The sequence below is a fragment of the Pituophis catenifer genome, unplaced genomic scaffold (assembly GCF_029215685.1).
Source record: "Pituophis catenifer annectens isolate HBS135680 unplaced genomic scaffold, rPitCat1.0.hap2 SCAF_2, whole genome shotgun sequence".
NCBI classification, from domain to species: Eukaryota; Metazoa; Chordata; class Lepidosauria; order Squamata; family Colubridae; genus Pituophis; species Pituophis catenifer.
In genome coordinates, this window is record NW_027256882.1 from 88,100,678 (window position 1) to 88,126,026 (window position 25,349).

At 35.6% G+C, this 25,349-nt stretch overlaps 1 protein-coding gene across 1 annotated transcript in view; it reads left to right on the forward strand.

The window, feature by feature from the left end:
- The first annotated feature begins 240 nt into the window (after window positions 1-240).
- The window catches only part of FANCD2 (FA complementation group D2), a 44,155-nt gene continuing 19,046 nt past the window's right edge, over window positions 241-25,349 (forward strand). The window contains exons 1-29 of the mRNA XM_070937106.1: window positions 241-297; window positions 570-654; window positions 2,511-2,648; window positions 3,370-3,437; window positions 3,574-3,677; window positions 4,459-4,522; window positions 5,583-5,635; window positions 6,300-6,378; window positions 6,925-7,049; window positions 7,794-7,881; window positions 8,248-8,352; window positions 9,594-9,694; window positions 9,883-9,991; window positions 10,424-10,459; window positions 10,629-10,772; window positions 11,359-11,493; window positions 14,009-14,140; window positions 14,792-14,899; window positions 15,802-15,911; window positions 16,185-16,245; window positions 17,870-17,989; window positions 18,344-18,417; window positions 18,511-18,654; window positions 20,010-20,110; window positions 20,512-20,627; window positions 21,873-21,981; window positions 23,388-23,489; window positions 24,335-24,450; window positions 25,105-25,251. Of these exons, the coding sequence (XP_070793207.1) occupies window positions 241-297; window positions 570-654; window positions 2,511-2,648; window positions 3,370-3,437; window positions 3,574-3,677; window positions 4,459-4,522; window positions 5,583-5,635; window positions 6,300-6,378; window positions 6,925-7,049; window positions 7,794-7,881; window positions 8,248-8,352; window positions 9,594-9,694; window positions 9,883-9,991; window positions 10,424-10,459; window positions 10,629-10,772; window positions 11,359-11,493; window positions 14,009-14,140; window positions 14,792-14,899; window positions 15,802-15,911; window positions 16,185-16,245; window positions 17,870-17,989; window positions 18,344-18,417; window positions 18,511-18,654; window positions 20,010-20,110; window positions 20,512-20,627; window positions 21,873-21,981; window positions 23,388-23,489; window positions 24,335-24,450; window positions 25,105-25,251 (2,931 nt within the window). The remainder of the gene's footprint in view (window positions 298-569; window positions 655-2,510; window positions 2,649-3,369; window positions 3,438-3,573; window positions 3,678-4,458; window positions 4,523-5,582; window positions 5,636-6,299; window positions 6,379-6,924; window positions 7,050-7,793; window positions 7,882-8,247; window positions 8,353-9,593; window positions 9,695-9,882; window positions 9,992-10,423; window positions 10,460-10,628; window positions 10,773-11,358; window positions 11,494-14,008; window positions 14,141-14,791; window positions 14,900-15,801; window positions 15,912-16,184; window positions 16,246-17,869; window positions 17,990-18,343; window positions 18,418-18,510; window positions 18,655-20,009; window positions 20,111-20,511; window positions 20,628-21,872; window positions 21,982-23,387; window positions 23,490-24,334; window positions 24,451-25,104; window positions 25,252-25,349) is intronic.

The following is a 25,349-nucleotide window of genomic DNA, read 5'->3' on the forward strand; positions in this document are numbered from 1 at the left end:
CAGCGACTGTGTTGTGTGGTTGCTCCTCGTTGGTAAGCAATAAGCGGTCCTCGCGGAGACTGCGATTGTTTGGCTTAGTCGTCGGTGGAATGCCTGCCTTAGGAGCCTCGCTTCTCCTGGCAGTATCGCTATCAGTCGGGGAAGGGAGATGACAGGATGAAGTGATTTGAAAAGGAAGGAAGAGATACACAAACGCGACAACCACTAAGAAACAAAAACCCTTCTCAGGGAAACAATGGAATGGCTGAAAGCCTCAACAAGCATTATGACAGCAACAATTTGTTGTATAGGATACCTGTATTCAATTGTGTTGTTCATGAAAATGTATTTAGGTTATCCTAATCATATATGCCTGCTGTGACTCGCACACTCTGCAGATAATTACAATAGCTTTTTTTGACACATAATATAATATAGTGAGATATAATAATCTTTCAAATAAAATCATTGTGCTGGAATGCAATTTTGTGGCTATAATTTATTTGTTACACAATTATTTGCAAGATTTTAGGATTAAAGCGTGTTTTCTTCAGCCAGTCTCTAATTTTCACCTAATATTCTTGATCTAGGGTACGTCAACACCTGTCATGGCTTCAAAACGGAAATTGTTCAAACCTCATGTCTACAGTGAAAATCTGATAGAAGAATTACCAAGTATGTAAAGATGGAACCTTTCTTATATGAAATCCCTTTGCCAAGGACATTAAGCAAAGGAATACTATTGCTTTTAGAACTGAAGAACAGCAACAAGAACAAGCTTTTTCTTCCCAATTGAAGTATCCCACATGATAAGCAATGAATATGAAATGTTAATTGTAGGCTTTCAGTAATGTCAAAAATAAGTTGTCATAAATTTTCAAAAATCTATTTTATTTAGTTAGTATAGAATTTTATACTGCTCAGTTACAAACATTGATTCTCAAATATTATTGTCGCAGTTGCAATGGTTGAGGACATCCATGTTCCATATTATTTATATCTATATAGCAATAGCACTTAGACTTATATACTACTTTATAGTGCTTTACAGCCCTCTAAGCAATTTACAGTGTCAGCATATTGCCCCAACAATCTGGATCCTCATTTTACTGATCTCGGAAGGATGGAAAGCTAAGTCATGCTTGAACCAGTCAGAATCGAACTCCAGGCAGTGAGCAATAAGTTAGCCTGCAGTATTGTATTCATAAACAGCACCACCACAGCTCCTATATGCCTGTTGATGGCTGATATGTCTAAGTGCCAGGCTTCTAGAAATTCTCTGGTGTTTTTGGACTTGGCTTGGTCTAGGATACTCAAAGTTTTCCATTTTAAATTAAGGTTAGATCTATCCATTTGTTGTGAAATTAAGGAGTTTTCATCATGTCTTCTAACTGCTGTTAGTTGTTTATGTGGATATGATCTGCTAATCTTCTGCCTGTTTGTCCTACATTGTGGCTTTTGTAGTCCTTACTCTGTATGTTGTAGATGACTCCTGTTTTTTCTTCTGCGGCTGGTACTATGCTGATGCCATGTTGCAGTAATAGTCTGTTGGTGGTTTCTGAGATGTTTTGATATATGGCAGTGTTATTCTTTTCACAGCTCGTGTTGCTTAGGCTGTATTGGATTAAGTGGTCAGGAACAATGAAGTTGTATGCATGTCCATTTTGTTGGAAGATATTGTATAGGTGATCTGTTTCCTTTTTCTGATATTCAGGTTGCTGCAATGTTTGTGCTTGTCTAAATAGTGTTTTTGCAGTTTCTCTTGTGGGAGGTTGGGATGTTACTTTGGTAGTGGAGCACTTGGCTGATGTGAGTGATTTTATTATATACTTGTGATTCTAATTTGTTGTCACTGCCTTTGCTGATGAGGGTATCCTGGAATGGTAATGTGTTGTTTTCTTCTTTCCCTAGTAACTTTTATTCCTTTGAAAATGTTGTTGATTGTTTTGTGTGTGTTCTGTAGTTGACCCTTTTTAATTATGGCAAAAATGTCATCTATGTACCGGATCCATACTTTGGGTTCTAACATTTGTTAATCAGAAAATATATTATCAGACTCCTGATTTTTTGCCACTAACATGTCAATCCTTCTATAATGTCCACATTATAGTATAGCGGTATAATAATTTTAATTTGAACATATAAACTTCTTAATAGAGTCAAGTTTGAGAGTTCTGATAAAAACATGAGTATAATAGAGAATGCAATTCAGAAAAAAAGTTTAAGTCCCATTGATTTTGTTTTAATTCATTATGAGCATCATGTCCAGCAATTATGATCACAATATACACTCTTATACACAAAATACACTCTTAGATGCTTATAAAGCAGAACCATTTTTTATTTTTTTCCCTCTACAGTATTTACAACTGGCTTGTCAGAAAGTGTTTTACAATCCCTTGCATTGCTGTTTCAAGGCAGAAATAACAAAAAAATGGGATAACTTTTTTACTTGAATGTTAATTTATGCATTTAGCTGTTGTGATTCCACATTAACCTCAACATTCATTTTGCTTATGTTTCCCTATTAGAAGCAAAAAGGCCTCGAACCTCTGGAAAGAAAAAGTCTGTTCTACAAGATGATGATATAGAAAACAATAATGTTTTTGGGCATTTCCTTAAGAATGCAGGGATTACACTGAAAGCAGGAGAAAAACAGAATGAAATAGGTATTGTTTGTTGTGCTATGCTTCTTTGGTAAATGGAGTACTTGGTGTTAGATATGCAAATCTGGGGGGAATTCTTTTTCTTGAAGACTGTTGAGTCATGAACAGGAAGGATTTCAGTTATATTTAAAATAAATATCCATCACAAAATGGATGATAATGGTGGTGATGATGATTAATTTGTTCTGTGTTTTTATATTATCTCTTTGACATACATTATATTAAATTTAACTATATTATTTTTTTCCTGATTTACTGTCAAATTGTGACTGTCCTATTACTTTTGGGAAACCCAGTTTATTAGTTCTTCCTAGTATTTCAGGTGTCCCCCCACAATTGATTAATGTTTGTGGAAACCTTGCAGTTCTTTCTATGTTTACCGAGAATATTTTTGCAAAGAGAAGAAAACATGCTGTACAGTTGTCTTTGATGTGTCACCGTCAATGTCAAAACCTGTATGACAAACCAAATTCAGTGAATCAGAAAAAGAAAAGCAAAGGCTTCTTCTCTTGATTGGATGCAATTTGGCACAAGGCAGGTTTTCCAGAAAGATATATAGTCATTTTATTTTCTTATATTTCCAGTTTAGGAAATTTTTTAAAAAGCTGTTGGATTTCGGCTAGCTGTCATGGAGCTGTTTACAGACAAGGGAAGGTGGCATTTTAGAATAATGTGATGTAGATACATATTTTTATGCATGATTCTCTTGATACTTTTTTTGTAGCTGTAGATGGAGCAATTTTCCAGAAAAAGTTGATTCAAGCCTTAAGAAAACATCCTTCTTATCCACAGGTATGAATCTGATCATATGACATTTCTGAAATTATATTGATATATATTTATTTCAGCCCACATAGCAAAGAGCTGAAAAGCAATGATGACTTTTGTAGTTGTTCGGTCTTCCTTTTTGTGTCCTTTTTTAAATTAGATTGTTGCAGAATTCATCAGTGGCTTGGATTCCCACATTGAAAACAGAGATCAATTTAGGAATTGTCTTCTACCATGCATACCTGCACAAAATCAAGAAACAAAGTAAGTAAAAAGAGTTCAGATCACCCAAATGTTTCATAACTATAGTTAGCTTCAGCGGTATTGAAAAATCCCTAATGGCGCATATGAACCTGCCTTGATGGGGATAGGGATAAAAGTAGTGGTGAAATCTGAACCAATTTGCCACCGGTTCGTTGGCTGTGCATGTGCGGTGTATGCCAAGCGCACGCTGCATGCACAGCATGCACCAAATACACCCTGTGCGCACATGCGCAGTGTGCACCAAACGTGGTGAGCGCATGCACAGCACACGCCAAACGCACACTTCGCATAGAAAAAGGAGGCTTGGGAAGGTAAGTAGAACAGCATGGGGGGGGATAGCTGTGCTGTGCAATTTAGATTCACTAGAAAGCAGGATTTCTTGCTTTCTAGCGATTTTAAATTGCGCGGCACAGCTGATTGTCGGAAATACCGGTTCAGAGGAACCGGTAGCTTTTTTTTTTACTACCGGTTCACCCAAACTGGTAGCTTTTATCACTACCGGTTTGCCTGAATCAGTGCAAATTGGCAGCATTTCACCACTGGATAAAAGTACTAATGTAAATTGATGCATCTTTTAGAGGGAAGTCCAAAAGCATATACTGTAAGTAAATGTTACAGTATATTGACTGAAAGTGATAAATTTGTTCATTTTTTTTTAATAATTCAGATATTATTCCAGTACAAATACATAGTTTTTAATTCACATGTTTCCACTTGGCAATTAGATTATGCAACCAATCAGCAAATTTTCTATAATGAAAACTGTTTTTCTCCTCCTTAGTGATGCAGTGCATTCATACTGTGAAAGCCTCATTAAATTGCTTCTTGGTATTGAGATATTGCAGGTATGTTTATCATTTGATTTTCCCATTTTCTCCTGACAATCAAAAGTAGACATCTAAGGTGCCACTAAGGCATTAGACTGAACTTGTGGGAAAGATAAAAGTGGGGGGAAATGGAGCTCACATGCAGTCTATTCCCATCTTTCCAACCTTTCTCCAATCATCTGTAATTATTATTCTGCTCTATTTGGTCCAGGGTTTGGTACAGTCTGTTTGGTACAATCCAAAGAGAACTGTATTCTCATTTGAGCCAACTCAATATATAATTCATATCTTTGCCTGAATCTATGGAGTTTGGAGAGAGGCAACTGTATGACTGTATACAGCCCAGTTTCTTCCTAATTACTCTTCAGAGAATGCCTAGATAGGACTAGAATGATGAATAGAAAGATGTCACAAGATTGTTGGAAAAATCCATTAGTTTTGATCAATTTTGACTGCAAATAACATCGGGTTAATATTAATCCACCCGTACCCTGAATTTTTTAAATGCAGTGAAGAAATTGGGAAATGGGTATAATTCTGTTTCACTTTAAACTGGGCTTCACAGAGGCACAAAGGATGCATAACAAACTGATCACTTTCTTCCAGATTTGAATAGTTGTTATTGCAATCAAGTAATTGGTTTGTAGTCTCTTTGTATATATTGCGCAAATGAAGTAACAGTTTTCGTATTCAAAATGTGTGTGTGTCTTTGTATTACAATGAGAAATTTGATTTGTAGTCTCTATATTTAAAACTAAGTTTATTGTAAATATTTGCATTAACTTTTTAATGCTATATGAACTAAGATTTCCCAATATTTGTAACAGATTTAGTCAAGCTGAAAAAGTAAAATATTTGAATAGATTCAACTTTTAACTTTTACATTCAGGAGATAGAATTTGTCTTCTCTGAAACAGAAAGCTATTGTATCATTTTGCTTGTAGACATCTCCAATGTTTTTATGTACCATTAATTGATACTTTAGGAAATTTTTCTTGTATTATTTTGTACAATATTTTGTACACAATGTAAAAATGCAATTTTCTCAAAACTCATTTATCTTTTTGTTTTTTGGAAGCCTGCTGTGATAAAACTGTTATTTGAAAAGCTCCCTGAATTTTTTCAGGAAAGGTAAGTAAATCTGAGGGAGATGGGCAGTTAAAAACTATGAGATAGATAGATATTAGATAGGCAGGCAGATAGACAGACAGACAGACAGACAGACAGACAGATAGACAGACAGACAAAATAAAATAAAATAAAATAAAATCCTTTTTGAAAGGTATTTAAGGTATAACATTGTCTATCAGATAACTTCTGTTTTTTATTGTTGTTGTTTTGGAATGCTAAAAATGGGATCTGATTTGCATTGAAGGGGGGAAAATACAGTAGACTGGTATAAATAATTTGCAGTCCTAAGCAGTACACAATGAAAGATTGACATTCAGTTTTTTATGGTATATATACCTTCTGTTATAAAAGGCCAGCTTTACATGGCAAAATAAACGGTAGTCTGGTGAACTATAATTGACTTTATTTTAATGCCTAGTGTATATTGTTACATGGCTCAAAATTAAAGTGTTAGTCAATCTTCCTAATGTTATTTATGTTATGAATGGTGCCTTTATTTCCAGTAAAAAGGCTTAAAGAGATGGTGCTGAAAAAAGAAAATTTGGATCGTATCTAGACAGCTAGACAATTAATAGATTTTAGAATATAATCTGTATTAGTAGTAAGGAAATAGTGTGCTTGATCTCTTCCCTATTGTGATTCTTTTGTCATTTTTATTTTTCAGTGTTGGCAGTGATGGATTAAATTTGCCTCGGCTGATTGTCAATCAATTAAAATGGCTTGACAGGATAGTTGACAACAAGGCAAGACCAAATAGTAGACAATTACAAACTCTTTCTCAGGGTTCATTTTAAAATTCATCTGGTGCTGGATCTTACAATATAATTTGTGCAGTGCTACTTGAAATCATGCAAAAATATTTACCAAAATTCTCTTCTGACTAAATTGGGGAGGTAAAATTACATGGTTGTATAGAGAAACAATTTGTGGGGCACCTAGTAGCAAAATCAAGCTTGATTTTATTATTATTATTTTTAGATTTGTTTGCTACCCATTTTTCTTTGAAGCGATTTTATTTATGAAATTTATACGCCATTCAGAGTCACTTTGGATAGTAACGTGGGCAGCATATAAATTTAATAAAATCAAATAAAGCTTGATTTTGATTTATAGCAAAATGTTTGCTGACATACTATATAAATACTATATTTCTAAAACATAATCAGGTATGTATCTTAGGTATGTATATATAGCATAAATCTCCTGGCTTTCAGTATGTTGTATAAGCAGTCACCTGTAGAGAAACTCTTTTCTTGAATTTCTGTGACCTCATGCTTTGTTACTTGTAGGATCTTGTTTCAATGATCATGCAGATGGTTTATGTTTCACCTCCATTGATCCAACATGATATCATTACAAGTCTGCCAGAAATTCTGGAAGATTCCCAGCATAGTGAAATTGCCAAGCAACTTAGGTAATTTTTTTTTTTTTTTTAATTTGATTTATATGCCGCCCTTCTCCGGAGACTCAGGGCGGCTTACAATGCGTTAAGCAATAGCCTTCATTCTTTTGTATATTTTATACAAAGTCAACTTATTGCCCCCACAAACTGGGTCCTCATTTCACCTACCTTAGAAAGGATGGAAGGCTGAGTCAACCTTGAGCCTTGGAGAGATTCGAACCAGCAGAAATTGCAGGCAGCTGTGTTAATAACAGGGTGCACTAAACCCCTGTACTATCAAGGCTCTGATATGGTGTTACTGTGTTTTAAAAATATTCTTCCTGTATTTTTATGGTTTTCTGGCCTTTTCCAGCAACACCATGTCATTAAGTATAAGAATTAATAGAGATCATGTCCAAAGGAACTAAGTTGGTGAAAGGCCTGGAAATTTTAATATTTGATTATAGTCCATTCCTGTTAAGTTTTAAGGGATACCCATTTAGAGAAATGAGCCAATATAGACTTTGGAATTGTTAGTAAGAACAGTCCAGGAACCAGAAAAATAAGAAAATTCATAACACAATGGAGAAAAAAAGGTTCCAACTGTTTTAGTATCAATAAAGCTAGTTGCAAGCACCTTCCTGGCTTTCACATCTTTCTTGGATAATCTCCAAGTCCTATGATGAGCAATTGGGAAAAAAAAACACTATATAATATTGTAGTTTGGGTATTTTGTATCTGTTAATGGTTTTTTTTTTTTTTTGGTCTATTCTTTAGTTCTTTGTTAAAGGAGAACATTGGGCTTACAGTTCCAGTCCTAGATGCACTTTCCTGTTTGAATCTTGATATGGAACTTCTGTCTGAGGTATGGAATCTCCTGTCAGGAGTTAAATTTGCCGAGGTTTTGGAATCAGCCAGAAACTCATTAACTGTTCTACTCCTGTATCCAGTATAGGCAAGAAAGTCACACTAAGAGGCAATCTTGATTGCTCCAAGTTTTCTTTGTTGGGAGGATTGTCTCTGTTATCTGAAAGTTTAAACAATTTCTAGAATGTAAGATGACCTTGAATTTTCTAGTTTTTGTTCTAAGCCTTTGGCATGAGTTTTATTTTAAAAAAAACTTAATGAGTTTTACATTAAAGTTAACTCAGCATTTTGGGATTAGCACAAGCAAGGAATATAATTCTTTTTCTCATTTTGACATCTGAACAATTTTCTGCTCTCCCAATAGATACGCCAGTCTGTCATGATTTCAGTGTCTGCTGTAAAAGTGGAAGATTTACCCGTAATAGTTAAATTTATTCTTCATTCTATGAAGGCCACTGAAGCAACAGAGGTACAGTATCTATCCTAACCATCAAAGATGCTCAATTTGAATATTATATTTTTGGAATGAAGAAGTGTCCACAGTATAATAAATATGGAAAAAATGGTTTTATTTTTATGTAGGAATGACAGAGGCTCCAGTGTTAACTCACATCTGAAACTTTTACCATTGGCATCATTTCAGATGATTTTAATCTCCCTTTTTTCTTACCTAGGCAGATAAGCAGATGTTTTGAGTTTGATTTGTTTCAATTTTGTTCTGATTTGTTACAGTTGGCTCTGAGCAGCTTCTTATTCTATCACCTGTAAACAGCATTAAAATCACTAAGAAAAAATTAAATAAATTATAAAACTTACAGAGTAAAATATTCCTATGTCAATGATCTATCTAATGTCTTATAAACATACATGCAGTAAGAATCACTTTTGTTTCTACTTCTCAAATTCTCCTCAAAGGCCTGAAATAACAAGGCCTTCCCCAATAATGCTGTGCCAACTTAAATTTGGGGAGGGGAATTGCTGTTGCAGGAAAGGGGCCAACATTTGAAAAGGCCTTTCCCCAAGAATTGTATAGATGATTTTCTTTAAGACAGGCACCTGGAAGGAACCTGTACTTCCTAATCAAGCAGGCAGAATTTACTGGGAGTTGCTTTAAACTTTAGGAAGAATGTTTTGAACTTGAAATATTTACAATCTGAAATAGTAACAAGACTTGAATTTAATAAAGCAGCTTTTTTACATGACATTACTGGACTAGGAGCAGGAAGACCCAGGTTTTATTCCACACAAAGTTCTCTGGGTGACTTTGGGCAGTTATTCCATCTCACCCAACCCACATTATAGGGTTGTTGTAGGAAAAAAAAATAGGAGAAGGGAGCACCATGCATGCTGCCTTGTGCTGCTCTTTAAAAGGTGGGATATATACCTAATAATTAATGTATTATTTCTTTCTGCTGTTTCATTTATTAAGTATTGCAGAAAAAAATCTGGGCAGTTTTCTTTCTAGAGCTGTGAAGAGGACATACTATACCACTTTCCTATTTTTTAATTCGTTTGTCATTTGCATGAATATGGAATATATATTAATTGGTGTTATACAAAAATATGTTAAAAACTGCATATAAAAATATGCCATTGCAGTCTTTGTATGCTGTTTCCTTCTGTCTTCCTTTTTTCTCATTTTTCCTAATAATCATCTTGAATACATTATTGTTGCCCAAATAAGTTTGAATAATACATACTGTCATGCAGATAATTTCTGACCTTCGTAAGAAGCTGAATCTGGACTCATGTGCCGCCCTTCCAAGTATCCAAGCTTCTCAAAGCAAACTCAGCAACCAGGCACAGTCAAGGTCTGTACATAGTATCAATATCTGTTTAAGTTAGCCTTTTTCTGTGCCAACAACTATGTCCAACAACTATGGTAACACATTGTTTAAAAGAAACTCAAAAGCCTTACCCTTATCAAACTTATTTTAATACTGTTAATGCTGAATTAATGTTTGCTGTTGTTTGAATATCCTCTTGTGCTTCTTTTCAGTCTATCTGCAAGCCAAATGAGTATTAACAAGGATTCTTTCAAGCTCCTTTTTGAAGTATTAAAGTCGGCTCTTAAATTTCAGAAGTGTGTATTAGAAGGTTGGATTAAGGTTAAACTTTTTTCCCTATTTATTTGCTTTTGCCATGCTCTCTCTTTTAAACTAGCTTTTATAAAGCTTTCTTGTGTTTTACATGTTTATTTAGGGGTTCCTCTTTCCTATAAAATTGGCACTAAATGTGGTTCCCCATCTTTTTAGTGTTGTCTCTATATTTCTGAGTTTTCTGTGATGCACAAATCTCAATAGTTGAAACTGGAACCTATTAGAAGCAAAACATGTGTTCTGTCTTTTTGACAATTTAGAGTGCATTTCTACAATTTTCACTAAAAGTTATCCCATTTTTCTCAAATATATGCAGAATTTAATATAATTTTGGCAGTTAGCAGATCTATTCTGCTGAAGGGTTCTGAGACTTTATTTATGAATGTTATATAAGCAATTATTAAACTTCATAATGTGCATAATCCATCCTTCTTGTTCTAGGCTATTGAGAATATTCCTTCCGCCTCTGATCATAAGGTAATTCTATTTAGATTCTGCACTAGCTATTTTCCTCTTAGAATATTCTTTGTAGGTTTCTTATTGCATGAGACTCTTAATTTTTAAAGAACCTTGCCATTGTTTACTTACTTTTTTATTTTGGATTTAATATTTGCATAATTAGCTTAGCACTTTTATTTTTAAAAAGGTCCTGGATATGATAATGCTGTTAATCATCTATGCTACAAGTACCAAAAACAAGAAACAAATTGAGAGATTGTTGAAGAGTAAGATTCAGTTGGGTTGTTTGCGAGAGCAGTTGCTGCAGAACGCCTTCCGATATCACTCACTGGTAGGTTCTTTGCTGTGATGCAATTCAGCACATTGGGTGGGTTTTCTTATTTTTCTTTCTAGATTAAACATTGCAAAGTTACTTCTTTGTTGGCCCACGGACCTGTTTATTTTCTCCACATGTTTGTAAATACTGTACTGCCATAAATCATTAATCAGATAATGTATGGAGAAAGCCACGCCATTTTTGTGATTATGAGAGGTTCAGTTGGTGAAATGACTTTCTGCTTTCTCCATAAATATCCTGTTTTCCTGCAGAAAATAATGGGCGTCTTTAATTTAGGATTCAATATATTGTTAGTTCCCATAAAGGCAGAAATAGAATATTGTTCATCATATCCAATAGATGAATTAATAGCAGCAGTCAGATGTTAAACTGCAAGACCGAATCTGGGTCGGTCACAGGGACCAGATGTTGACTCTTCCAAGCTCTCGGACTCATGCTGGAGCCCATCTTCAGAGAACTTGTTTAACTGATTTTATGTTATCAGTAAATTATAGAATACCATAAATATGATCAGCTATATGCATTGGAAAGACAAAGATACATTTTTGAAGCCCCTTTGGTCTACCTTTTATGTTTTCAGGTTATGAGAGATCTTTTTCCAGCAATCTTGTCAGTTGCTGAAAGCTTTGTGAACTCAGCAGATCCTTGTGTTGTCTCCTTTGGCAGCTGCATGTACAAGCAAGCATTCACAGCTTTTGATTCTTACTGCCAGCAGGTACAAAAGATACATATCTTTGCGACATGCATTTTTATTATTTTTGTTTTTTATACATACTGTAAGAGTTTTGAATAATTCATTTGGAGAGGAAAAGAGGGTGGCAATGTATTAAATAAGAAATAAATAATAATTTATATATGTGTGTGTGTGTATTCAATCCAATACTTTTTATGGGGCTTGTATTTTGTCTTCTTGCAGTCATTCTGCTTTCATTCTAATTCTTTTCTGTTTTGTACTGTAAATATAGTTGGCCTCATGTTCAGGATCTCTGTATGTACCTCATTTTATATCTTTCATGAAATGTATCAAATCATTCATGATTTTAGACCTAGTTTATTCCTTTTTCATATCTGTATCTGTACATGTATATGTATGTATGAGTAGACTATAATTTAAGGATATAGTTGAAACAAGCATAATTTTTTAGATAGATAGCAATAGCACTTAGACTTATATACCGCTTCACAGTGCTTTACAGTCCTCTGTAAGCGGTTTACAGAGTCAGCATATTGCCCCCAACAATCTGGATCCTTATTTTACTGACCTCGGAAGGATGGAAGGCTGAGTCAACCTTGAGCCTGGTGAGATTCAAACTGCCAAATTGCAGGCAGCTGGCAGGCAGCAGAATTGGCCTGCAGTAATTCTGGAATTACCACAAGAAAAACCTCTAATACTATCCTTGGTAGACTGGATTGAACAGCTTCAGGTTACCTGGCCTGTAGCTCGTAAGGCGTTGGATGAGGCTCACAGAGCCCATAAGAAACAAGCTGATAAGAAAAGGGCTATGTCAAAGGATTATCAAGTGGGGGATAGGGTTTTCCTCTCCACTAAGTACTTAAAAACTACCCAAAAGTCAAAAAAAACCTCGGACCTAAATATGTATGTCCTTTTCCCGTTTTACGAATTGTAAACCCGGTCATGGTACAGTTAGAGCTACCAAAAACTTTCAGGAGAATACACCTGGTGTTCCATGTTAGTTTGCTGAAACCTGTATATACCTCCTCGATTCGTCTGGCCTATTGCCTCAGACTTTGCTTAATGTCAGGTGTGCCTCCATTCAAAACTCAAGAAAGAAAAAAACCCAACTCCATGTTTGTAGAGAAAGGTACTTTTACTGAGTATGAACTGAATGCAACGAAAGGAAAGCAAAGTCTGAGGCAATAGGCACAAAAATTACATATTGAAAGCATCCCCAAATCCCTCCCCCCAAGGACCAAGTGGAATGTCCAATCCACATCTCCCCAAGATGTCATGTGAGGTGCTTCTTCAGATGGTCCCATCTATCTGGTATGCTAGAATGGTTGAACTTGAGTGCTATCAGCACTCCCTGCATCTGCTACAAAGGCAGTAAGAGTTTTCCTCCCTTTCACGAGACAACACCACCAGCTCACTTCCCCCCTCCCAAATCCCTAAATTACCTCCCACCACCCATTACAATGGCAGCCGAAAGCAATCAAGCATCATAGAGGCTGACAATTACATTCTAATCATATATAGTATACATTCACCATTCTCATTATTTTTGGATTTCAAAATAACTTATTTTTTTCTGTGTTTTCTTGCCTTATTTCCACTCATCTGTTCTTGTTTTATTTTCATTCATCTGTTCATGTCATCTAGACAGAATGTTTTTCCTCTTGGATCACTAATTCACAATGCTGCACAGTTATCCCCCAAATTTATTTCTGATTGTGTGTTATTATCATTTATTGGAAGAGAACATGCAAAAGTAGGGCTTCTACTTTCATGCATATTCAGAAGAACATAGATGACATCAATTCTTTCTTTCTAACATAACAGTTTAGCCTTGTCATATATAATTAAACCACCACTTCTTTCTTTTGTTAATTTTTTTTCTCTTTTACCCTGTTACATTCCAATTTATAGTCTTTTATATGTTATGATTATCCACAGATGGGCCTTTGTAATGCTGCTGCCCATAGTTCTTAAATCAGTTGAGGCTTTCATGTAATATTTTTGAGGAAAATACAGAAGATGTAGGCTACATAGCAGTCTATTATACTTTTGCCACATGTAGCATTGAACTAATAACTTCTGGCACATTTTATTCTGCATGTAACAAAAGCAGCTAAAGCCCAGTTTTACTATAAGTAGACTCATACTCTTTTGTGCAAGTAAAATAAAATGAAATATAAAACTTTCCATAAAGTTTTAAAACAAAAAATAAAATAGTTTTTGAAACAAGCACTGTTAAAACAAAGAATAAAAACCATAGATGTAAATCTGAAATGCCCTTTTCCAGGACTATCCATGTTCTTTAAACACAGTGAGAATATTAGAGATACTTTGTGTGGTTCTTTAAAAGCTGGCTTGTGTAGATGCAGTCAGTTTTCCAATTGCTAGACAACCACATAAACCTGGAAGTTTATTTAAGGACTTTTAAACCATTCCTTACCAGTTTCAACCCTAGCAGACAAATGCTATTCTGTTTAAAATTAAAGCAAAACATTTATACTTTAAATTTTTCCTTTCCTACTTTGCTTTTGTGCAGGAGATTGTGGGTGCCTTAGTTACTCATGTATGTGGGGGCAACAAGGTCGAAGTGGATGTTTCCCTGGATACATTAACTGATCTCGTGTCTATCCATACCTCATCAGTTGTTCCCTTTGTTGTCTTTCTGAAGGTAAGCATGGCTCAACACTGGAAGCTTTGATTCAAGTATATTTAACTAATTTCTCTGTAGAGTTAGAAATTGGAATTTTTGTGAAAAGACAAACATATTTAAAAATAGCATTTTATTCTTTCATATACCAAAATATTTTTAATTCTGTTTAGTTTATGATAGCCCATAACAAATAAGCATACAATATGTTTTAGCTGTCTAATATTGCATATTTCTCACTGAAAGAAAAAAGATTAATTAAATAAAATAGGGGAATTAATTTGATATTGGAAGGTATATGAGATTCTTTGAAGAGTGAGGATCTACTTTTTCTCTTATTAGAATTCTTGAGACCCATTGACTTATTTTTCAAAGCAAATATTTATATCAATTTAGGCATATTTGGTCTCTAAAATAATTCTGAGTATGCATTTTTGCTACAAGAATATTAAGATGGATTTTCTGGATCAGAACACTTAATTGTTGGAAGAATCTCACAACCAGCTGATACTAAATTGGCTGTGGCAAGAAGGCCATTGGTCCATCTTCTACTTGTCTGTGACACAAAGAAATCTAATAGAAGTAGAAGATAAATATTCCAATTTATCTTCAACTTACTTGCTTGATGTACTCATGATATTCTAAAGTGTTGAGTGTGAACTTTCCTTTCAGAGCATCTTGGACTATATGGATAATCTTGGTCCACAGCAAATCCGGAAGCTATTTCACATCCTCAGCATGCTGGCATTTAGCCAGGGGCATAAAAACAACCACATCCAGGTGAGTGGACCACTGATAGCTGACTTTAGCCCCTATAAAGTAGACCAGATTAAGAAATCAATGTCATATAGGACTACTTTTATTGTAAACTATAGAAACAGAATCTTGCAAGTTTGAATGTGCTTTTCCCCTCCCTCACTTTATCTTCCTGTGAACTAAGAAGGGACATGTCTGAGATGTTTTCTCAAATTATCTTGTTCATCTGGGCTCAAGTCTGGCTGTCTATAAAGATTGCATTGGTAGTGGCTTTTCCTTCAAGATCAATCCCTATGTCCTCTACATTTGAAGATGCTGGGTCTGGTTCTCTATTCAGTTTTAAATGTCTAGATGCCATTGGCATCAAAAAGATTTAATGCATAATGGGTGTAAAATAGTTATTCAAATTTGGTGAATGTTGTTAATAATTCTTGATTAATGTTTCTTTTGTTACATGTCAGTATTTTTGTAAATTCATTAAAAAATTGGAGCTGTGTATGAATCTAGATGTTTTCGAAATTCAGTATAACATATAAAATTGAATATACTAAATTGCCTAAATAACCAAAGTGAGATTTAGTTTATTATTTGAGAAACCTTCGGACATCATACATTTCTATATGAATGCATTGCCTTTCAGATATTTTTTCTTGCTTTAATTTCATTCTTGCAAATGCATTTTACATTCAAAGAACAATCGCCAACTATTAAAGCATTGTATACTGTTGCACTGAATCCCAAGGGGGAAATTGTAGTTTTGAAATATCTCTCAATTTATAGAACAGAATAATATTATTTCTTTTTGTATGCTTTGATAGTTCTGTGCTACTAACTGTTCTTTAGGCATTGCTTACAGTTCAGGAGAAGTACGTAGATTTATCTCACATACTTCAGTTTTTGTAATACTTAGTTTCCTTTCCATGCAGGATGATATGCACATGGTGATTAGAAAACAGCTCTCAAGTACTATCTCTAAGTATAAACGTATTGGGATTATTGGAGCAGTTACCATGGTTGGCAGTATGGCAGCCAAGAGGTGAGCAAGCAAGTATCACCTGATGATGAGAGGGCAAGTATAGACGAACTGCAGATCATTTCATAACTGTGGGTTAGAATTGTAAAAAATATGAAAGTAAAGGGAGTAATGAACAGTAGCAATGAAGTAAGAATATAAAGGCTTTCCTGCATTCATTTTGAGCTCCTCAGCACATCAGCAATGTTCCAATAATTCTCTGGTTCAGACTAAGAAACTATACTTGAAGGTTTGGCTGCATCAGACATCCTTAATTAATGTCATACCTAATTTCAGGAGCAAAGAAAATGGGAAATTGCTGGAAAGGGAACAGCTGAGCAAGGAACAACACAGACAGGCAAGTTGGGTTGTTTCTATATAGCAGATTTCTAGTGCTATCAGGGAAATATGAAATTATTCTTTTCTCTTAGCTTTAATGAGGAAAAGTAGTTGGAGAAGGATTTGTCCCCCATTTTTTTTTCCTGTTTTTCTGTACTGCAGATATGGCCACATCTATGTTTCAAACCCCCAGGGCTCCCTTAGACTTCATTGCTGAAATTTTGAGGACAAAACAGTTTTCCTGACTTGTCACAGCTTGTACAAGTAATAACTGTGATTCACAGTTACATGGAAACTGGATTATTGCCCAGTGGAAAAGCCATCAGTATAAACTTGAGAGTAGATGTGTGGGAGTTTTCCGAGAAGCCCACATGAAGAAAGCACACAAGGCCTTAAATCTTTTAAGAAATATTCTTAAATTTCTCCACTGTATTTTTTAAAATGTTCAAAGGAAAACTTGCATTGAATAAGAGATGAGGATGAGGCTGTGCCTTCAGCTGCCTGAACCTGTAGTTTTTTTGGTAAGATTTTCAGAAGGGCCTTCTTGCCTAGCGCTGAAATAGAGTGGCCTGGCCCAAAGGTCACCCAGCTGGCTTCATGCTTAAGACAGGACGTTTGCTTTCTAGCCTGGTGCCTTAACCATTATACCAACTAGCTCTCTTATAGGTATATTTACAGGCAATTCCCCTTTGATATTATTACATCAGGTATCAGTCAAATCCTGGACTCCTTGCAGTGAATCTTCAATCTGCCCGTCAGAAAAGGCTGTGGATAAGGATAGAGGAATTGATGGATTGATGATATTACTTAGTTTAGTAATGAAATGTCTGCAAGAAAACCACCAAGCTCAGAGAGAATCATGGGTCCAGCAATGCAGATCTATTGGCAGACCAGCATTAGTCTGACATAAAATTTACTTTTGTGGTCAGTTGTAAGGGGATTGGTTACAACTGAACCCCCTCCCCCCCCCAAAATCCTATTGTAAATCCTTACTCCTTTTATATATCCCCCTTCTCCCACACCTATACTGGGCAGACTTCTATATAACCTAGCAGTGCTATTAACTTGAAATGTAGACCTATTTAGAGCTTCTTCTTTTTTAATGAACTATTGAAATACCGCTCCTTATTTAATTAACAGAGATTGGGATAGTAAAAAGAGACTATTTTTAAAAATTAAAACACTTTTTAGAGTCATGTTTAAAATAAAGCCTATTCTTTCTGGGTCCGATGGACTATGATTGCTTGGAAAGGCAACTGCCTAAGGACATGCTGATACAGAGTATTTCCCATGTGCTAATGCTGTTTTAGGTAATCTGCAATGCTTCTCTCAGTATGTGGTCTGAATCTATGTCATTGTAGGAGAAGAGCAGAGCAGGCTGATGTGAAAGATGGAGTTAAGTGTACCATCAGTTTGGAATTATTGCTTTGCCTCAAGAAACCCAAATCCAGCCCTCTGAATTTCGTTGGTCCTTATCTAACACCAATTTAGTTTTGACCGTTAGTTGACTAGATTCTTGGGTATAGAATACCAATAACAAACTCTTCTGTGCTTTGAACTCAGTGAATATTCCGGGTTATTTGCGCCTGACCTTTATGTGCCTAAAACCAAGCACTCTTTTTTTCCTCTCTCTCCCTCTGCAGATTACAACTTTGTTGGAGCTTGTATTCTCCTGTTGTGGGCAGGTTCCTCATGCCTTGGCTTTGTACTATGACGAACTTGCCAACTTAATTCAGAAAGGAAATCTGGATTTGCAGATTCTGGTAGGATACAGAGTTCTGGTCTTATACCCTTTCCCTTATTATATTGCATAACCATGGCCAGCTTTTAAAGCAGCCTGTTTCTTTTTTTTCGAGCTCATGGAATCTTTTGAAAAATGTTTGATGCATGCAGAGCTATTGATTAGATACAATTTAATATTTTTTACCTTTTATCATGTGAAAAATTTCTACAATTTTTGCAAGAGTGCTTTGCACCTCCATTTGGAATTATATTAAGTTACAATAAAGCACGTTCAGTATTATAAATCTGAAGAAAATAACTAATCTCTCCATTGTTCTTCTACTCCAGTTAATTTGCCCGTGGAATTGGTGTTTTTTTTTTCTTTTTCCCTTAAGGCCTGGATTAAGGACTATGTCGTCCAAGACTTTGAAAGCGATTTTGTCACTGATCTTCTACAGATAGAGGATAGGTATTTCCAAAAACTATTAAAATCTCTCCTAAAAATAATTAAATTTGGTATTTTTATATTGAGCTTTACTGTTGGCATTTGGTTTCTTTCCAGCACTTTCCCATTCCCGGTGAAAGCTCTATATGGCTTGGAAGATGGTGAAAGTCAGGGGGGGATTGCTATTAACCTGCTGCCCCTGTTGTCCCAGAGCTTTTCCATGAACCTGGAGGAAACAGCTGTGGAAAGCAAGGACAAAAGGTTAGAGTTGCCTCCTTTTTTTTTTTTTTTTACACAGCTGAAGCGCTAGGCCAGTTTTCTAGAAGCAGGTGCTGTCTGAATCTAAATTAGATCCTTCTATCTAGCATAGTTTGGAAAATGTGGACTCAACACATTTGGAGGATACCAGATTGGGCAGGGCAAGCTAGGCACGGTGCGCAAGAGTGTTAATGGAAAATCCTCTTATGAAAATCAATATTACCAAATATTAAATGAATGAAGAAAAAGCAATAGTCATTTTGCTCAGTGCCTTGGAAATTGTAAATTTGGAAGAGGAAAGGATTGCAATCACTGTGGACTCCTTCCAAAAGCGGGTTCCAGTCCTTCTGGTTTGGTTGTGTAGACTGATTGGCAGCAGCATTCTAGACTTCCCTGTGAAATTCTATCCTAAAGAGGCCGTGCTTTTGTCCTCTTTTGCCATAAGCACTGCATTTCTTAGTTAAATGTAGTTTGATTGCTACTGTTTGATAAATATTGTAATTTGTGGGTAATTTTTTTCTCTTGTCAGAGTCTTGCAATTCCCGTTTCTATGCATGTCTTAAAAGTGGAGGTTTGCTGATGTGAGAAAGTAGTTCTCAAATGTTTCATCTCCTAAAATTATAATCTAGTTGATGTCTTCAGCCATTTGTAGGGTCTCCCAAAAATTAGAGTATGATGTCAGTTTTTGAACTGGAACATTGACTGTGTCTCCTTCCAATTTATAGCCCTTATGACATCCAAATCACTCTGCCATCTCCAGGGCCTTGGATGAAAGCAGTTTTTGTAAACTTAAATTTCAGCTCTTCCTCCCAAAAATTGTGGGTAACTTATCCGATAGGTGAAACTTTGCAGAAGTCTGCAGGACTTTGGCCCTTGGTAATTCAATATAGATCAATGAATTATTATAATCTCTCTTGGGACTCTCAAAATGGGGCTACCATTTTAAAAACTATATAAAATTGTTATGATGACTTCTTATCTGGATCTCACATTACTTGAGGCTAGTTGCTGCTTTAAGGCTACACAACTATTTCTAGCTTCCCCTGTCCTGTACCTCCAGTCAGCCAGGTTTTCTCTTGCCAACCAAGTTTCCTTACACTTTTTGTAAACAACAATACAAGTTAAGTTGTATGTACTGTTGATGATTTTGAGACCTACACAGCTCTGGAAGAAGTACTCTTTTATCAATTGCTTGACTGCTGACTGAGAGCATAGGAACATAGCTAAAATACTCTGGAGACTAGTCACAAAGCAGATTCAGTCCTCTGCAGGCCACATTGCATGTGTTCCAAAGGAAGGCTTTTTTCCTGTATTCAGCACCACCATCATTTCACAAGGTTTCTCTCTTTTCACCTCAGGCTGGCGTCTCCAGAATGCTTGTCGCCCTTCTTCCGAATGCTGAGGCTCTGCATGTCAGAACTGAATAAAGGGAGTATGGAGGACATTGATGCCTTATTAGGTATAGGATGTCGACAGTTGACCTCTGTCTGATTTAATCCACTTCTGTTCGGAATATTATGGGTGGGATATTGAGGCAGAAGAATGAGTGATAAAACTGGGCTTCAAATTGAAGCATTACCATCTGCTACACTGAAATATAGTCTACAATGTGTATTTGTTTATTTAATATATTTCTATAATACTGCCAGAAACACATTTTCAAGCAGTTTACAACATGGTTGTAACAGCCAAATGAAAACAAAACTCACTCATTAGAAAGTGAGGAGAAAAGGAAACAGAAACAAAACAGAAACCATTAATCCAAACTTCATACCAGGAAAATGTATGAAAAAGGTATATCAACAATTAAGCGAATGAGCTTGATTATGAGTGAATTTATTTTACTGTATTCTATTACAGTGTGTCCTTTATATCTGACCAGCTTGGAGGTGGCAGAAAAAATAGAGTCCTTGTCAAAGGAAGAACGTGAGTTCCTTTGTTCGCTCTTATTTCATGCGGTGAACTGGTTTCGTGAGGTAAGCAGTGCTTCAGAGGGTGCATTTTTTCATCGTGCTGACACTCTCCTGATTAATAGGCTACAGATATCTGTTTATACTCATAATCTTTCCTAAAGTATAATAAGAATCTTTCACATTGTGAGCTTTTTCCAAAAGGAGAGACTTAGCATAGCTAAGTATAGCATTTTTTCCTAATTAGTCTTGTTGCATATCCATGAATATGAATATTTGAATCTTAGGTTTGTACGTAAACAAATATTAATTTCCTTACATACACTTCTTTCCATATAAGCATAGTTGTGTCAGAAAAAAGCAGAAAAATATTTTCTTATCTTTCTCTTTCTGGTTTTGCTATTAATGGCTGATGCTATTTTGGAAAATATTTTAAATATCAGATTACGGGTAGTCCTCACTTATGACCACAATAGAGCCCCAAATTTCTGTTGTTAAACAAGGCAATTATTAACTGAGTTTTGTCTCATTTTACAACCTTTTTGCCACAGCTGTTAGGCGAATCACTGCAGTTGTTAAGTGAATCATGGTTGTTAAGCAAATCTGGCTTTCCGCAAATCTGGCTTTTTGACTTTGCTGGTTGGAAGCCAAAAGTTACAAATGATGATTACATGACCACAGGACATTGCAACTGTCATAAATACATGCCAGTTGCCAAGTACATGAATTTAGAACCCATGACTGTGGGCAAAGGTTGTAAGTGTGAAAAATGTTCCTAAGTTTCTGTCTCTTTTTTTAATGCTGTTGTAACTTTGAACAGTCACTAAACAAATGTTATGTAATAGTTGGAGGGTGGGTGGGTGGGAAATATGCAATTCTTAAGACTGGAAATTGCCCTGTTGATGGATGGAATTTACAAATGAATATCAATAATTTATTACTTAAAATATTGACAGGCATATTTTATTTATTTCTCTATTTGTAGAGAAATTTATATTCTCTATTTATAAGAATGCCTAAGTCGTAATTTATGAATCTCAGCATTGTCTACCAATAGAAAACTAATACAAAAACCACAGCCATGCATAGATAGCTAAGACTAGAAATAACAAGCACTCCTTCGTACTAAAGTTTTTGATCAACTAATTTTTACCAGGGGCCAATATTTGGAACTGAATTAAGGTTTGAATAATAGTATTTCTTATCATACGGTATATTGAAAAATCATAACAATTTGGGAACTGTCAAAAAAAATTGGTTGCAGATGGTAAGAAAAGTCTCTAACCTGAACTTACGAATTTGTCCCTCAAGGTTGTAAATGCTTTCTGCCGAGAAGAAGACCCTAATATAAAAGGAAAAGTTTTGACTCGGTTACAGAACATTACTGAGCTACAGCGTACTCTGGAAAAATGCTTAGCAGGTAATCTTGCATGAAATAAAGGTGTAAGAAGTGGGTAGGCAGAAATAACATCCAATGTACGCGGGTTGTTTTAGGGCAATAGAAAACTTAAACTCAAAAGAATAAATGTAAAAAAGGCAGGGAAAGAGTACTATTCTAATTTTCTTAGGGCTAGTTGATTGAATGTAAAATCCCTGTATAGGAAGTATATATTATAGATAGTATAGAAAGTATATATATATATATATATATATATATATATATATATATATATATATATTATCCAGAGACATATGTTTTATATATTGCAAGTAGTTCTCTGGAAAAGGCGTAAGTAATTAATATTTTCAATCAGAATATCCTAATTTCCTTACAGAAATGCAATATATGTATAAGAGCTATGTATTATAATCCTTGCTTGTGACCACTCGTTAGACATCTGTTTAAAGTTGTGACATTGTTGAATGAGTGGTATTTACAAAGTACCCGCTGCTGCATCACCCCTTACAGTCATGTGATTGCAGTTCAGCTGTTTGGCAACTAGTTCTCATGACAGCTTCAGCACCCTGCATTCACATTATTGCTTTTTGCAACCTTCCCTGCTGGCTTCCTACAAGCAAAGTCAATGAAGAAACTGGCAGGGAAGGTCGCCAGTTCACTCTGGTAAGTTTCCCCCTGGCCTCTGTTTAGTTGTGTGGCATGGCATACTGCTTCCCCAGCCTCCCTGCACTTCTGGCTTCCTTGCAGTTGCACAGCCCTCCACCCTGCTTCCCCTAGCCTTGCTATGCTCCTGCACAACCTGTGCCTGGCCTCCCCCGCTCCCCCATGGTACTCTCCCACAGCACCCCTGTGCTCCTCACATGGGCTCTTGTTGCTTCCCACTTAACCCATGCATCTTGGGGTTATGATGACAACTGGGATTGTTGTTGTCATGCAGCCACATGACAGTTAAGGAAGGCAATCCATTCCAATTGCCATTGTAGCCCAGGGATTGCCTGTGCAGGTGTTCCTTGACTTAAAACCATTTGTTTGGCAGCTCTTTGAAGTTAGAAGGGCACTGAAAAAAGTGGCTTATGACAGGTCATCACACTTAGACCATTGGCACATCCCCACAGTAATGTGATCAAAATTCAGGCACTTAGCAACTGGCATATTTACAATGGTTGCAGCATCCTGGGATCACGTAATTGCCATTTGTCATCTTCCCATCTGATTTCTAACAAGCAAAGTCAATAGAAGGCAGATTCACTTAACAACTGCAGTTATTAATTTAAACATGGCAGAAGTCATAAAACCAGGCACAATTCACTTAACAACCACCTTGTTTAGCAATGGAAATTGTGGTCTCAATTGTGGTAATAAATCAAAGATTATCTGTATCAGAAACTTAATCAAGTTACTTGGATCGTTTTCCTCTGGTTTTTCAGCAAGCCCTGGATATGTTCCTCCTCTCGCTAACTTTGATTCTGAGACCTTGGAAGCTGCACCTGTCCTCAATACCATTTCTGTTATTAAAAAAAAGAACAAAGGTACCACATGCAATTCATTAAACTGTTGTTTTGGTTAAAATGTAAAAAATCAGAAAAACCTAATGGCTGAGCAAGAATTTTACTTAAATTCTTCTTGTATTAAAGATTTATTATACATTATTACAGTTTGTTAATAGCAGAAATACTAAATAATCTGCTTTAAGTGGCCAGTCAAGCTAATTTAATTTAATTTACTTTTGTTCTTGATGATTCAAAGTAGCTTCAGAAATATAATAAGAATCTCAATGCATTTCCCCCTCCCCCAAGTTGTATTTGTACACCTAACAAACTGCTCAACAAAATCATTTTTACGTGTCAGCAATTCATGAGACAGGATAGCTAGAGCAGTCGCACAGCAGCCAATTTTAAAATCTTCCCAGTGGCAACAAAGCTTTGTGCCCCTTCTGGCCTTTTAATTTTTTTTTTCTTTCAGAGAGATTTAGAATCCAAGATGATACCCATAAGAAGCAGTAGCAGGGACATGTGTCTAAAAAAATCAATATGCTTTTTCTAGCCCATGAGATTATTGTCTAAAGTACTAGTTTATTCATATGGAGAAGGAACATGCCTACATGTGTGCAGAAACAATAAACAATGGTCCATTGTCCATTTTCCATTTTATCGATTGTTTGGAATGAAGCCTGTCATTGCCTAAGTTCACTCAAAAGTTACATTCAGCAGACTTTATTTGAAACATGTGAAATCTGCTAAACTGATATGTGTTGATGCAAGGGATTAGACTTCAAATATAGTATAATATATCTTTCTCTTAGAGGTTTTCTATTTATTTTAATCAGCTGTGAAACTGGCTTTCCTTTGTTTTTGGAACCTTTTGCTTTTTTTAGGACAAAAAAGACTAAAATCAGATAGCAGCAAAAACAGCTTTGGAGATAATTCACAAGTGGATGAGAACCTGGAAATAATTCAAGCTGAAGCTGAAACAAGTCAACAAGAAAAATCTGTATGTGTCCTATTGAAAATACATTAAGTTTATAAACTTGGGATATTTTAGGTCTCTTTCTAGAAGTCTGAGGTAATTGTAATAATATCCATTATTGTTTTGTATCTTTTATGAAAATATAATAAGCCAGAAGATCTGCAAAAAGTTGTTCAAGAAACTTTTGTTGGACAAGCAAAGTAGAGTATTAGGATCTTTTCAGTTAATATTGAGATTGGATAGAAATGGGAGTAATATACTTTCAGATTCTTAGTAACCACTATGGTGATCATTTGCCTGAAGTTTTGAAACTGAATCATTACACATAGTTTAATCTTATTTATTCATTTGGATATGCACATATATAGATCATCCCAGTGATGAAAATCGAAGACTAGCTGAAAAGTTCTCAAAGTCTTTGATTTTTTTTTTTCATTCAGTTCATTTGATCAGAACATCTTTAGTAATTATTAAAGAAACATTAGATTCTGCAGAGGGTGCAATTATATCTTTTTACCAGTGCTACAAAGTTAAAAAAGCAGAATTTGCACAACTGCATGCACACAGTATCAGGTGCCATTAAGAATCAATCCGAAATATGGTGCCACTTTTGCAGCTGATTGCCAGCTCTCAGTTTATATCATCTTCTTTTGAAGGGGTTTATATTCTTCTCTTTAGAGCTCTCCAGAAAAAGATCCCGGAACTCCTTTGATACAGCTGCAGAATTACAGTGCATACTTCCGTGAATTAGATTTGGAAGTTTTTACCATCCTTCATTGTGGACTGCTGACCAAATCTGTTTTGGATTCAGAGATGCACACAAAGGTAAATAGACTAGTATGATGGTGGATCTTTAACTTCAGGATGAAGAATCATGGGCAAAACAGTTTTCTGAGTTAAAATCAGTATTTCAGTTATAATCA